This window comes from Amphibalanus amphitrite, unplaced genomic scaffold (genome assembly GCF_019059575.1).
Source record: "Amphibalanus amphitrite isolate SeventyFive unplaced genomic scaffold, NRLGWU_Aamphi_draft 000144F_arrow, whole genome shotgun sequence".
Lineage (NCBI taxonomy): Eukaryota > Metazoa > Arthropoda > Thecostraca > Balanomorpha > Balanidae > Amphibalanus > Amphibalanus amphitrite.
In genome coordinates this window covers 968,046-981,544 of record NW_024881639.1, presented here as the reverse complement: position 1 = coordinate 981,544, position 13,499 = coordinate 968,046, and the positions used below count along the sequence as shown (strand labels likewise).

The 13,499-nt window shown below is 50.9% G+C and overlaps 2 protein-coding genes across 2 annotated transcripts; both read right to left on the bottom strand.

Moving 5' to 3' along the window:
* Window positions 1–1,172: 1,172 nt before the first annotated feature.
* Window positions 1,173–3,776, bottom strand: LOC122382674 (uncharacterized protein K02A2.6-like). The gene is made up of 2 exons (XM_043368330.1): window positions 2,124–3,776; window positions 1,173–1,622 (listed from the first exon to the last, which is right to left on the bottom strand). The coding sequence occupies exons 1-2, from the start codon at window positions 3,774–3,776 to the stop codon at window positions 1,173–1,175; spliced, it is 2,103 nt and encodes a 700-aa protein (XP_043224265.1).
* Window positions 3,777–4,753: 977 nt separating this feature from the next.
* On the bottom strand, window positions 4,754–7,357 carry LOC122382673 (uncharacterized protein K02A2.6-like). The gene is made up of 2 exons (XM_043368329.1): window positions 5,705–7,357; window positions 4,754–5,203 (listed from the first exon to the last, which is right to left on the bottom strand). The coding sequence occupies exons 1-2, from the start codon at window positions 7,355–7,357 to the stop codon at window positions 4,754–4,756; spliced, it is 2,103 nt and encodes a 700-aa protein (XP_043224264.1).
* Between the last annotated feature and the right edge of the window lie 6,142 nt (window positions 7,358–13,499).

Sequence of the window (13,499 nt, the reverse complement as noted above, 5' to 3'; positions counted from 1 at the left end):
TTTCAGAAACACTTCTGGGTACTGCTTCTGTATATCACCCTTTTCCACCATATTCATGGTGGCAAACGACTTCCAGTCCAGTCTGAAGACCTTGAGCCAGTCTCGACCCATCAGGTTGGGACGTCGGCTGTCCACATCCACCACCAGCAGACTCACGGTGTGTTCCTGCTCCTGGTACTTTGCTGTCACAGTCATTTTCCCCACCACAGGGATAGGGGAACCCGCAAAGCCTGTCAGGGTCACATCTGTGGGCTCCAGGGTGGCCCCTCGGGCTCCAGGGTGGCTAAACCTTTTATTGGGTCGAAAATGACAGAACATGACATCCCTCTGACGTCATTTGTGACTAACCTTTTATAAGAGCTCTGGAAAAATTTGGTCACAAGGTGTAAAAATGATGCCCGGAGGAGTCTTGAAAGTTTGGTGGCCACATTTGCTATACTTTAGGAGATATCGACTGAAAAGGAGAGAGGGGGCCGTTTCGCGCCGCCCTCCCCCCTCTCAACGGTGCTTTCAGTTGCTGCTCTCACAGAACTATTGGTTATATTACAACGTAGTGGAATTGCAAGTGGCAATATAAGCTTCCTGCCAGCGCCGGACCAGAGTTTACACATGCAGGCTGAAGTTTAACATTTAACTTTTGAATTTTTAAATCGTTGAGCTGAGAAGGTTTTGAGAAGTGGATAATCCCAATCCACGTCCCAGTGGCTGCTCGATCGCACTTTCCCTGGCCCACCTCTCCCACCAGGCTAGACTTTGCCCGGCACAGCCGTCGCCTCAGTGCCTCGGGCGGTGACCCGTTCAAAGGGGCTCACAATTCGTATGGTGCCGTGGCTCTCAAACCAATACAGAACAGTGAAACGCAAAGGCTCACTTTCCATATAAGGCGAACGGCTGATTCTGGCGCCGGGGCTTCATTCATGCTAAGGCGCCCAATCACAGCGCCGCATTTCAGTTAGTGTCGGGCGCAAAAGCTACTATGCTCCGCCCCTCCATCACGTGACCCTGCCCTCACGTGGCCTCAGTCGCGTGGTGTTTCCACTTCTTGGCGCATGGCGGCGCTAGTCTCGCAGGGGCGGTGGTAGCTTGCTCCCCCGCCGTCCGGGGGTGATGGGTAGCAACTGCTGGTGACTGTACGTATGCGGTCCCTTACGGCGCAGGACGATGCCCGGTACTCACGTCACACGCTGGTCGCTGCGACAATTCCGCACGAACACAGGCTGCCGCGCTGTGAATTCGCGCAGCTTCATGTCCTTTCCATCATGACTTGCTTTCTGTTGCTCCTGCATCTTCTCCACTTGAGCCTTCAAATTGGGCTTGAGTAGGGACAGACGCGTCCTCGGCGCTCGGCGAAGAAACAGTTCCGCCGGCGTTTTTCCAGTGACTGTGTGTGGCGTGTTTCGGTACGCGAACAGGAAACTGTCCACTTGGTGTCGAAGCGTTCTCTTCTCCCCCGACACTTCGTTTTTCAGCAGGTTTTCCTTCAGCGTACGGACGCAACGCTCCACCTGACCATTCGACGCGCTGTGATATGGCGGCGTCCTCTTGTGCTTCACTCCATTCCTTTTCAGGAAGTCGCTGAACTCCGACGACGTGAACGTCGGTCCATTATCAGTGACAACAACCTCCGGAACCCCGAAACGTGCGAAGAGGCTGCGGAGTGCTTCGACCGTTCGCGCTGTCTTGATGTCCGCCATCAGGAAGACTTCTAGCCATTTTGAATGACCGTCTACTACCAAGAGGAATTGCTGACCTCCTTTCTCAGCAAAATCCAGATGCACTCTTTCCCACACACGTTCTGGCCATTCCCAGGGTATCAGCGGTGCTGCGGTCGGGTCTTGTCGGACGGCCTGACATGCGCAGCAGCTCTTCACTTCCGCATCGATGTCAGCATCAAGCCCCGGCCACCAGAGGTAGCTTCTCGCAAGGGCTTTCATCCGACCGATACCCGGATGCTCCTGATGCAGGTCCTGGAGAAGCCGCTGTCTGAACTTCGGCGGGATTATCACTCGTCTTCCCCACAGGAGGCATCCATCTTCTACAGACAGTTCCTCTCTTCTTGTGAAGAACGGCTGGATGTCGTCCGTGATGTCGTCATGCCAGCCCGACATGACGTACTCGCTCACCTTACCAAGCGTCAGACTCAGATCCCGTCTGGTTTCTTCTTTGATTTCTTGTGCTGTCAGCGGGAGCTCCTCGACAACGGAGAACACCGGCTCTTCTTCCATTTGATCCGGGTCTTCAATGTTGTCCCTGTTTGTCACCAGCCGAGACAGCGCATCAGCGTTGCCGTGTAGATCCGATCGTCGATATTCGATCTTGTAGCTGTACGCCGCCAGCATGAGTGCCCAACGTTGCATTCTTGCCGCGGCGAGGGGCGGCACTGCCGTATGCGGCCCCAGGAGACTGGTCAGCGCCTGGTGATCTGTGACCAGGGTGAACAGCCGTCCATACAGGTACTGATGGAACTTCTTTAGTCCGAACATGATACTCAGTCCCTCTCGTTCCACTTGTGCATAGTTGCGTTCGGTGGAAGTCATAGTCCTTGACGCGAAGGCGATTGGTCGTTCCGATCCGTCGCTCATGACGTGAGATATGACCGCTCCCAGTCCGTATGATGAGGCGTCACAACTGAGCTTGATGGGCTTCTCTTCGTCATAGTGCACCAGCACGTCATCTTCACTCAGTGCTGACTTCAGCTGTTGGAACACCTTCTCGCAGGCTGGAGTCCAGTTCCAGCGTGCCTCTTTCTGCAGCAGCTGGTTCAGCGGCTGCAGCTGCGTCGAGAGGTTTGGCAAAAACCTCCTGTAGAAGTTGATGATGCCCAACATGCTCTGCAGCTCCTTGACGTCGTCCGGCCTCTTCATGTTCCTGATGGCCTGGATCTTTTCTTCTGTGGGATGGATTCCATCCGCCGTGATCCTGTGTCCCAGATAGTCGAGCTCCGTCTTGAACATCTCACACTTTGCACCATTTAGGTGGATGTTGTACTTCTCCAGGCGCTCCATCACTTGGCTGAGGTCTCTGCGGTGCTCCTCCACTGATGAACTGGCCACCAGAATATCGTCGAGATACACCAGTACCCCATCCAGTCCTTGAAGGGCCTGGTCCATCACCTTCTGGAACAACTCTGGTGCCTGGGCTACACCATATGGCAGGCGTTGAGGCTGTAGGAGACCTCTCGGTGTGTTGATCACCAGCAGGCGCTTCGATGCTTCTGAGAGCTCACACTGCAGGTAAGCCTGAGACAAGTCCAACTTAGAGAACACTTTGCCCTTGATTTTTGCAAAGAGGTCCTGGACCGTGGGCAACGGGTAAGTGCCCACCTCAGCCCACCGGTTTACGGTGACCTTGTAGTCTCCACATAGCCTGACTGTTCCATCCTGTTTCATCACTGTGACGATGGGTGATGCCCACTCACTGCTGGTGACTGGAACCAAGATTCCCTCATTCACCAGCCTGTCCAGCTCCTCAGTGACCTTGGTTCTGAGAGCGTAGGGCACACTGCGGGGCTTGAAGAAGCCTGGTGTTGCTCCCTCTTTCAGCTTAACCTCTACCTTGAAGGATTTGATGGGCCCCTTACCTTTCAGAAACACTTCTGGGTACTGCTTCTGTATATCACCCTTTTCCACCATATTCATGGTGGCAAACGACTTCCAGTCCAGTCTGAAGACCTTGAGCCAGTCTCGACCCATCAGGTTGGGACGTCGGCTGTCCACATCCACCACCAGCAGACTCACGGTGTGTTCCTGCTCCTGGTACTTTGCTGTCACAGTCATTTTCCCCACCACAGGGATAGGGGAACCCGCAAAGCCTGTCAGGGTCACATCTGTGGGCTCCAGGGTGGCCCCTCGGGCTCCAGGGTGGCTAAACCTTTTATTGGGTCGAAAATGACAGAACATGACATCCCTCTGACGTCATTTGTGACTAACCTTTTATAAGAGCTCTGGAAAAATTTGGTCACAAGGTGTAAAAATGATGCCCGGAGGAGTCTTGAAAGTTTGGTGGCCACATTTGCTATACTTTAGGAGATATCGACTGAAAAGGAGAGAGGGGGCCGTTTCGCGCCGCCCTCCCCCCTCTCAACGGTGCTTTCAGTTGCTGCTCTCACAGAACTATTGGTTATATTACAACGTAGTGGAATTGCAAGTGGCAATATAAGCTTCCTGCCAGCGCCGGACCAGAGTTTACACATGCAGGCTGAAGTTTAACATTTAACTTTTGAATTTTTAAATCGTTGAGCTGAGAAGGTTTTGAGAAGTGGATAATCCCAATCCACGTCCCAGTGGCTGCTCGATCGCACTTTCCCTGGCCCACCTCTCCCACCAGGCTAGACTTTGCCCGGCACAGCCGTCGCCTCAGTGCCTCGGGCGGTGACCCGTTCAAAGGGGCTCACAATTCGTATGGTGCCGTGGCTCTCAAACCAATACAGAACAGTGAAACGCAAAGGCTCACTTTCCATATAAGGCGAACGGCTGATTCTGGCGCCGGGGCTTCATTCATGCTAAGGCGCCCAATCACAGCGCCGCATTTCAGTTAGTGTCGGGCGCAAAAGCTACTATGCTCCGCCCCTCCATCACGTGACCCTGCCCTCACGTGGCCTCAGTCGCGTGGTGTTTCCACTTCTTGGCGCATGGCGGCGCTAGTCTCGCAGGGGCGGTGGTAGCTTGCTCCCCCGCCGTCCGGGGGTGATGGGTAGCAACTGCTGGTGACTGTACGTATGCGGTCCCTTACGGCGCAGGACGATGCCCGGTACTCACGTCACACGCTGGTCGCTGCGACAATTCCGCACGAACACAGGCTGCCGCGCTGTGAATTCGCGCAGCTTCATGTCCTTTCCATCATGACTTGCTTTCTGTTGCTCCTGCATCTTCTCCACTTGAGCCTTCAAATTGGGCTTGAGTAGGGACAGACGCGTCCTCGGCGCTCGGCGAAGAAACAGTTCCGCCGGCGTTTTTCCAGTGACTGTGTGTGGCGTGTTTCGGTACGCGAACAGGAAACTGTCCACTTGGTGTCGAAGCGTTCTCTTCTCCCCCGACACTTCGTTTTTCAGCAGGTTTTCCTTCAGCGTACGGACGCAACGCTCCACCTGACCATTCGACGCGCTGTGATATGGCGGCGTCCTCTTGTGCTTCACTCCATTCCTTTTCAGGAAGTCGCTGAACTCCGACGACGTGAACGTCGGTCCATTATCAGTGACAACAACCTCCGGAACCCCGAAACGTGCGAAGAGGCTGCGGAGTGCTTCGACCGTTCGCGCTGTCTTGATGTCCGCCATCAGGAAGACTTCTAGCCATTTTGAATGACCGTCTACTACCAAGAGGAATTGCTGACCTCCTTTCTCAGCAAAATCCAGATGCACTCTTTCCCACACACGTTCTGGCCATTCCCAGGGTATCAGCGGTGCTGCGGTCGGGTCTTGTCGGACGGCCTGACATGCGCAGCAGCTCTTCACTTCCGCATCGATGTCAGCATCAAGCCCCGGCCACCAGAGGTAGCTTCTCGCAAGGGCTTTCATCCGACCGATACCCGGATGCTCCTGATGCAGGTCCTGGAGAAGCCGCTGTCTGAACTTCGGCGGGATTATCACTCGTCTTCCCCACAGGAGGCATCCATCTTCTACAGACAGTTCCTCTCTTCTTGTGAAGAACGGCTGGATGTCGTCCGTGATGTCGTCATGCCAGCCCGACATGACGTACTCGCTCACCTTACCAAGCGTCAGACTCAGATCCCGTCTGGTTTCTTCTTTGATTTCTTGTGCTGTCAGCGGGAGCTCCTCGACAACGGAGAACACCGGCTCTTCTTCCATTTGATCCGGGTCTTCAATGTTGTCCCTGTTTGTCACCAGCCGAGACAGCGCATCAGCGTTGCCGTGTAGATCCGATCGTCGATATTCGATCTTGTAGCTGTACGCCGCCAGCATGAGTGCCCAACGTTGCATTCTTGCCGCGGCGAGGGGCGGCACTGCCGTATGCGGCCCCAGGAGACTGGTCAGCGCCTGGTGATCTGTGACCAGGGTGAACAGCCGTCCATACAGGTACTGATGGAACTTCTTTAGTCCGAACATGATACTCAGTCCCTCTCGTTCCACTTGTGCATAGTTGCGTTCGGTGGAAGTCATAGTCCTTGACGCGAAGGCGATTGGTCGTTCCGATCCGTCGCTCATGACGTGAGATATGACCGCTCCCAGTCCGTATGATGAGGCGTCACAACTGAGCTTGATGGGCTTCTCTTCGTCATAGTGCACCAGCACGTCATCTTCACTCAGTGCTGACTTCAGCTGTTGGAACACCTTCTCGCAGGCTGGAGTCCAGTTCCAGCGTGCCTCTTTCTGCAGCAGCTGGTTCAGCGGCTGCAGCTGCGTCGAGAGGTTTGGCAAAAACCTCCTGTAGAAGTTGATGATGCCCAACATGCTCTGCAGCTCCTTGACGTCGTCCGGCCTCTTCATGTTCCTGATGGCCTGGATCTTTTCTTCTGTGGGATGGATTCCATCCGCCGTGATCCTGTGTCCCAGATAGTCGAGCTCCGTCTTGAACATCTCACACTTTGCACCATTTAGGTGGATGTTGTACTTCTCCAGGCGCTCCATCACTTGGCTGAGGTCTCTGCGGTGCTCCTCCACTGATGAACTGGCCACCAGAATATCGTCGAGATACACCAGTACCCCATCCAGTCCTTGAAGGGCCTGGTCCATCACCTTCTGGAACAACTCTGGTGCCTGGGCTACACCATATGGCAGGCGTTGAGGCTGTAGGAGACCTCTCGGTGTGTTGATCACCAGCAGGCGCTTCGATGCTTCTGAGAGCTCACACTGCAGGTAAGCCTGAGACAAGTCCAACTTAGAGAACACTTTGCCCTTGATTTTTGCAAAGAGGTCCTGGACCGTGGGCAACGGGTAAGTGCCCACCTCAGCCCACCGGTTTACGGTGACCTTGTAGTCTCCACATAGCCTGACTGTTCCATCCTGTTTCATCACTGTGACGATGGGTGATGCCCACTCACTGCTGGTGACTGGAACCAAGATTCCCTCATTCACCAGCCTGTCCAGCTCCTCAGTGACCTTGGTTCTGAGAGCGTAGGGCACACTGCGGGGCTTGAAGAAGCCTGGTGTTGCTCCCTCTTTCAGCTTAACCTCTACCTTGAAGGATTTGATGGGCCCCTTACCTTTCAGAAACACTTCTGGGTACTGCTTCTGTATATCACCCTTTTCCACCATATTCATGGTGGCAAACGACTTCCAGTCCAGTCTGAAGACCTTGAGCCAGTCTCGACCCATCAGGTTGGGACGTCGGCTGTCCACATCCACCACCAGCAGACTCACGGTGTGTTCCTGCTCCTGGTACTTTGCTGTCACAGTCATTTTCCCCACCACAGGGATAGGGGAACCCGCAAAGCCTGTCAGGGTCACATCTGTGGGCTCCAGGGTGGCCCCTCGGAACACCTCATCAAAGACATGCTTGGTCATGACAGTTTGGGCAGCCCCTGTGTCCACCTGCAAGCTGACAGGTTTGTCATTCAGCCACATCTTAACTTCATAGGGATTTGCACCCACATCATCCATGCTGTACAGTTCGTACATCCCATTGTTCGGTTTGGATGGTCCTTTTGGTTGCTTTTTTGGGGTAGCAGACTCGGATGCTCCCTGTTTGGTTCTGCACTTTTTTGCCACATGCCCCTTTAGGTTGCACTTGTAGCACACTGCATTTCGGAATTTACATTGTGCTGCCTGGTGTGTGGTACCACCACAGCGATAGCAAGGGCCTGCACTTTGGTTCTCCCTCTTACTCGAATGGGCTTGTCCCCCAGTTCTTACCATGTGCACTTCTGGTCCTGGGCCATGCAGATCTCTGGCTTGCTGGGCAGCTGACTCCATCCCCAGGGCGATCTCTCCTGCTCTTGAGAATGACAGCTCATTGGGTTCTGCCAGCAACTTCTTTTGGATGGATGGATCCTTTAGCCCACAGACCAGCCTATCTCGTAGTGCCTGATCCAAGAAGTTGCCAAAATCACAGCTGCTTGACAACTTTCGCAGTGCCAGCATGAAAGCCGCAATGTCCTCTCCCTCACCCTGAGCTCTACTATGGAATCTGAATCTCTCCGCAATTACCAGTGGTTGCGGGCTCAGGTGCTTCTGCAGCACTGTTATCAACTCATCTAGTGTTTTCTCACTTGGTTTGGAGGGTGACACCAGATCTCTTACAATTCCATAAGTTTTCGGACCGATCACAGCAAGGCTATATAAACCAGGTAGAACGCTCCGGGAAAAAAGTTGGAAACAATAAATTAGTTGCGGCATTCCCTGATGACGCGAATGTGGGTCAGCGGCCGGCGGCCGGCCGCCGCTAACACTGTATGAGGAGGGATGCGCGGAACTTTTGCTTGTTGGTGATTGCGCTAGGCAGTAAAATGGTAATGTTAGGATATGTTTCGAAAGTAAATTGAACGACGCTTCGAACGCCGTCAATGAATTTGCGATACGACGACTATTTGTTTAGTTAGAGGCGGCGAACTTTTACCTTCCGACCGCGCGCGGAGGCGATATGGTGCCACACTGGCGGTTTTTACGATAGCTCAAAATTCTTTTGAGATAAAGAGATGAAATTTGACATGTCCTATCTTTTGATCAAGCTGGATCTTATGGTACAAGTCGCATATTTAAGGTAGGTCAGGTTGTTGACCTATGTTGTCGCTCGTGAGCCTCTGCACAGTCCAAAAACAACGCAATTTCTGAACACTCAGTGCCAAGAAATCCTTCACAGAAAGATGACACTTGGCAGAAAGAAGAGTTCTGAGTTGTCGGTTTCTTACCGTTCGTATGTGTCGTGTTTTCACAAGAGTTTAGTAAGGTCAGGTCCGTCACGTGACCTCCCCTCATAACTCAATAGGTTTACTATCATAGAAGCGTTTATCAATCGCCGGAAATCTTAGCCAATCCCACTGGACACTGGACACTGGATCCATACCCACATGGGGCCCTCCTGACTGGCCACTCCCTCTTAAATCCACAATAACATTGGGCTGCGGCCACGGTTATGTATTAAAGGGACCCTCCCACCTTAACATTAATTTTGAGTTGAGATAGCCAAGTTTGCGGCCAGGCTCAGAAACCACCATTTATTCTGGTCGCAACCCCCGCAGCTTTATGGTGTTCAAGAAATTTCTTCCCTTTACTTGCAGGGTGGGACCAGCGTGGTCCCTATCTCTTAACCATTACGGGAGTCTGATGACGTCATCAGGCTTTCGAACGTCCGTTAAATGTTTGACTAAAACGTTTTGCAGCACGCGGTGGTATATGCTGCTTTGCGCGCAACAAATGCCGCACTTTCAAATAAAGTCGCTAGGAACAGCGGAGATCCCAAAAAGTAAACAAAAGTAAAAGTCTAATATCTTGAAAACCGGTGAATATTTTTCGATGAAATTTGGTAGATATTCGTTTTTGCTCTTTCTGAACCGAGCGACATCACTTTCATGCCAATTCATTAACTTTTTTGAAGGTGGGAGGGTCCCTTTAATGCTTTTCACTAACAGAAATACAACTTCAACCAGCACAGTGCACGCCGCCACAACAGTCCGACCCACGTCCCTGATATCGACTAGCTCCCGGCCGGATGCACATACGCGGAGCCAATCAGTCCGAATGTGACCTGCAGCTTACAATTGCTGTGTCGCATGGCGCATGGCACAGGACGATTCCTAGCAGCTGTCGGCTGGAGTGGAGAAACAGCACGTTGCGACACACCGCGCCGGCGATTGAGCTCAGCAGGGCTGGTTGGAGGCTGGAGCCGGAGGTAAGGGCGGACACAGGCACAGACATTGCAGGACAAATAACAGGATGTCAGTTAGGGATATAATTCAAGACGAATGATTCAAGACGGACTGAAATAATACACATTTTGCTCACTTGGATACCAATTACAAACTTGACGTTTATGTATAGCACCATGGAAACAATGGGCACACAGGAAAGAAACAAAAGATGAGGGTTTTTTAACTCAAGGGAGTAAAACAGCCCGAAGTGCAGACAAGCACATACTTTTGGTAATAGCTATCAGCTGTCCTACTCCTCTTCTCCCTTCATCAACTACTGGACACATTTGAAGCATCATATATAGCACCAATGTCCATAACCAAAGCTTGCAAGTAGTTTTAACTTCTATGAAGCCAAGGGAAATGTGCCTACATTATGCATGTAAACTCAAAATTACACATGCATGACAAAGGAAGCTTATGTAAAGAGAATAGTTGACAAAAGCATCTCATGGTTAAAATTATTCAAAACTGCACACAGGGCAGCAAGTGTACTGTTCTGTTATGCTAAGAAATAGTCCAAAACAAAATACAATCTTTTCATGTTTGAACTGGTTGTTCTTCTATGCCCCTTCACCCATATCTTGATTACAGATGGGCTGTTACTGTAGGCTGATGAAGTGACACTTGATTGCCTTTGTGCGAGTTTCAGTTGCAGCCTCCTTGGTACTGCACTGGAAGGCAGATTGAATTGAATGCCTCTGAAAGATAGGAATACAGGCAAAGTTAGCTGTAGTAGTGTCAATGATAATAGACATGACATTTTTGTCCTTTGACATACATTTGTTGAAGTACAAAAAGGTACAAAATAAATTGGTTTGTTTCAAGACACGCACGCTGCACAAAGCCGCACAGACATTAAACACTAAACAGGCATATGAAATTGGTACACATAAAAATTGATGATTAAAAAGGTCAAAACTTGCAATAATAATTGAAGTAAAAGTTACAATCACAATCATTTGATTTAAAATGACTTGACATAAGTCACAAGACGCAACGCTCCTATTCTTTTATGCTTTCATTATCCTCCACATATCAACCAGCTTGATACCAGGCTGTGCAACAGTGTGTACATAACCCCATGTTGCCATTTTATTAGAGCAAGTGGGGTTACAACAACAATGCTAATGTCAAACCCACATCTGCAACCCGTACTGCAGTTTCAATCACCTTACAAGCACACCTTCTGGCAGTTTGATAGGCAGAATGGTCATTACTACTTTCCCCTCATATTCAACACATATTCCCTTTATACAGATACAGTTTAAACCTAGTTATGGCAAGCACTTTCGAGAAAAGATATGATTAAAGTCCAAGACAAAGGTCGAGAGAAACAACACCAACATAAAACACCGACTATGTAGCACTAATACTGTCAAATTCATAAAAATATATGCATGAGTCGATCAGAAATTCACTGTAGATTTCGAAAATGGTGTCAAATGCCACTCAAATGCCCCTATTCGCATGTACGAAGCAATAAAACACTGACCTTCAATTCCGCGTGCCATTCTCCATAGGCCACTGTGTATTAAATAACGCGTTCACTGATAGCAAAAAAAGAGACCCACATATGACGCGTTTGCTACCAGCCAATCAGCGCTCGAGTTACCGAGCGCTGATTGGTGGAGAGGGCCGTCGTCAGCAGCTAATTACATGTTGTTTTCCTTGAACATATGCGTGAGCGCTGATGCTGCTCACGGGCTGTTGCCATTTTTCGTAATGCTGAAGGCACGGGAGCGAACCCCCCTGGATCACAGCCAGAAAGGCCTCTTTTTGCAAGTTTTCTTCCACTTTAGCCACTCTGAACGATAGCCGCAGGCGCTCCACATATGTCTCAAAACTTTCTTGGGCCTCATTGAAGTGCCCCACTGCAGTTAAAAGAGCTCCTAGGTCTCCTGACATCTTTTCCAAATTTGATGTCTACTGCAAATTCACAATTTATCTCATTCTTCGTCGCCAGTGTAGTGGTTTGCGCCCTCCTGGCTAGACTCGTGGTTTCCACGCGAGTTGTTTATTATTCTCCCGCCAAAAGACAACGACAATCTCGGCGCACTTGGCGACCTAAAATGCTGCAATATGCTGCAATACAGTACATGGTCAAAGAATTTTTGAAAATCAGCCGGTAACAACGTGAGTTATGACTTATGAGTGTGTAAACACAAAATTGTGATTGCCGCGTTTCCCGCGTCGGCCGATCCCGCTTCAGCCGGCGACATCTTACCCTTAGCAGGCTTCTAACTGCCATATTTGTCGTTGGATTATCTAGAAATTCACCATACATACTCAAAAATGTTCGTTCTTTCGTGTAGTGAAAGAAAAAAGAAAATCGGCCGGTAACTTTTTGAGTTATTGCCGTGTAAACGCAAAAAAGTCGCTCATATGGCAGATTTGACCACATTTGACCTCATTTGACCTTAAAGATATTGACCTAGCTGTCCTAGGGTCATGAAATTCACACACAACAGAGTTCCCCATTGCCCTCACCTACCCTCCAAATTCCGTCTTTCTAGCTCCAGTGGGAGCTGAGATCTTAGGGGGGGGGCGACATTTGCCCCCCTTCCACTGGGCGTAGTACTCGCAAGTCGCAACCCTTCCACTGCGCGTGTTAAAAAATCGAAATAGGTAACATAATAACATTTGACCTTTGACGATCTTCGTAACGTCATGGACCTGGACGAGTAAGCATCCAGCATTCATATACTCTGCAAGTTGCAGTTGATGGTTGATCGCTTTTTCTTTGCCTTTCTGTTAACACTTCAATGACGATTGACGGGTGATAGCTGCGCTGCCACCTACCGACCGAGGAGGGCCTGACGACAGCTGTGCTGCCACCTACCGACCGAGGAGGGCCTGACGACAGCTGTGCTGCCACCTACCGATCGAGGAGCCCGGCGACAGCTGTGCTGCCACCAACCGACCGAGGAATGACTGGTGACGCCTGTGCTACCACCTAATGGTGATACGGGGTGTCAGGGGTCCACGTTCCAACCGAGAACTCATATAACATTAGGGAGCAGCGCCCCGCGGTCGGCTCGAAGCATGTGAGTTGCTGAGTGATGATATTCAGCCACACTAGCCGGTGGCTTCTGGATAAAGAATATCAGCCCAAGCACCATGAGCGCACATTCTTTCCGGGCGGGGAGAGCCGGAAAGGAGGCCGCTTACTGATTGCTGGAAAGGGTCAGAGCCATCGGGGGAAGCATATCCCAAAAGACTGATGACTTCCCCTCCGGAGTCACCGTTTAAACAAAACTGGACAGCCCTCTATACCGGGGCACTCCTATGCTAACGACGTGGAGCTCAGCCGCTGCGACACACCGGGCGGAGGCCGAATCAGCCGAATTTTCCCCCACCCTCTCATCCCTTGGCCGTTGCAACATCACCGTCCGAGCTATACGGTCTGTCAAACCCAACTGGTCTACCTGATTAGAAATATCGAACTTCATTCAGCGACCAAGGCCCTGTTTCACGACACGCCGCTAGTCCTCATGAGCGCTAATGCGCTTTCTGTTTCCATGGAAATATCAGCAAATTTCATTGTTGAATATACGACTTTCCTTATTTTTTTTTTTTGCTACAGTTTTATGGAGCTTTTATGCTTAAAATGCAGCTCTAGCGAGCGCTGGTGGCGTTCAGTGAAACAGGGCCCAGTTTGCATTTCTAGCCGTGAGTTGCATCTCCTTTAGGTG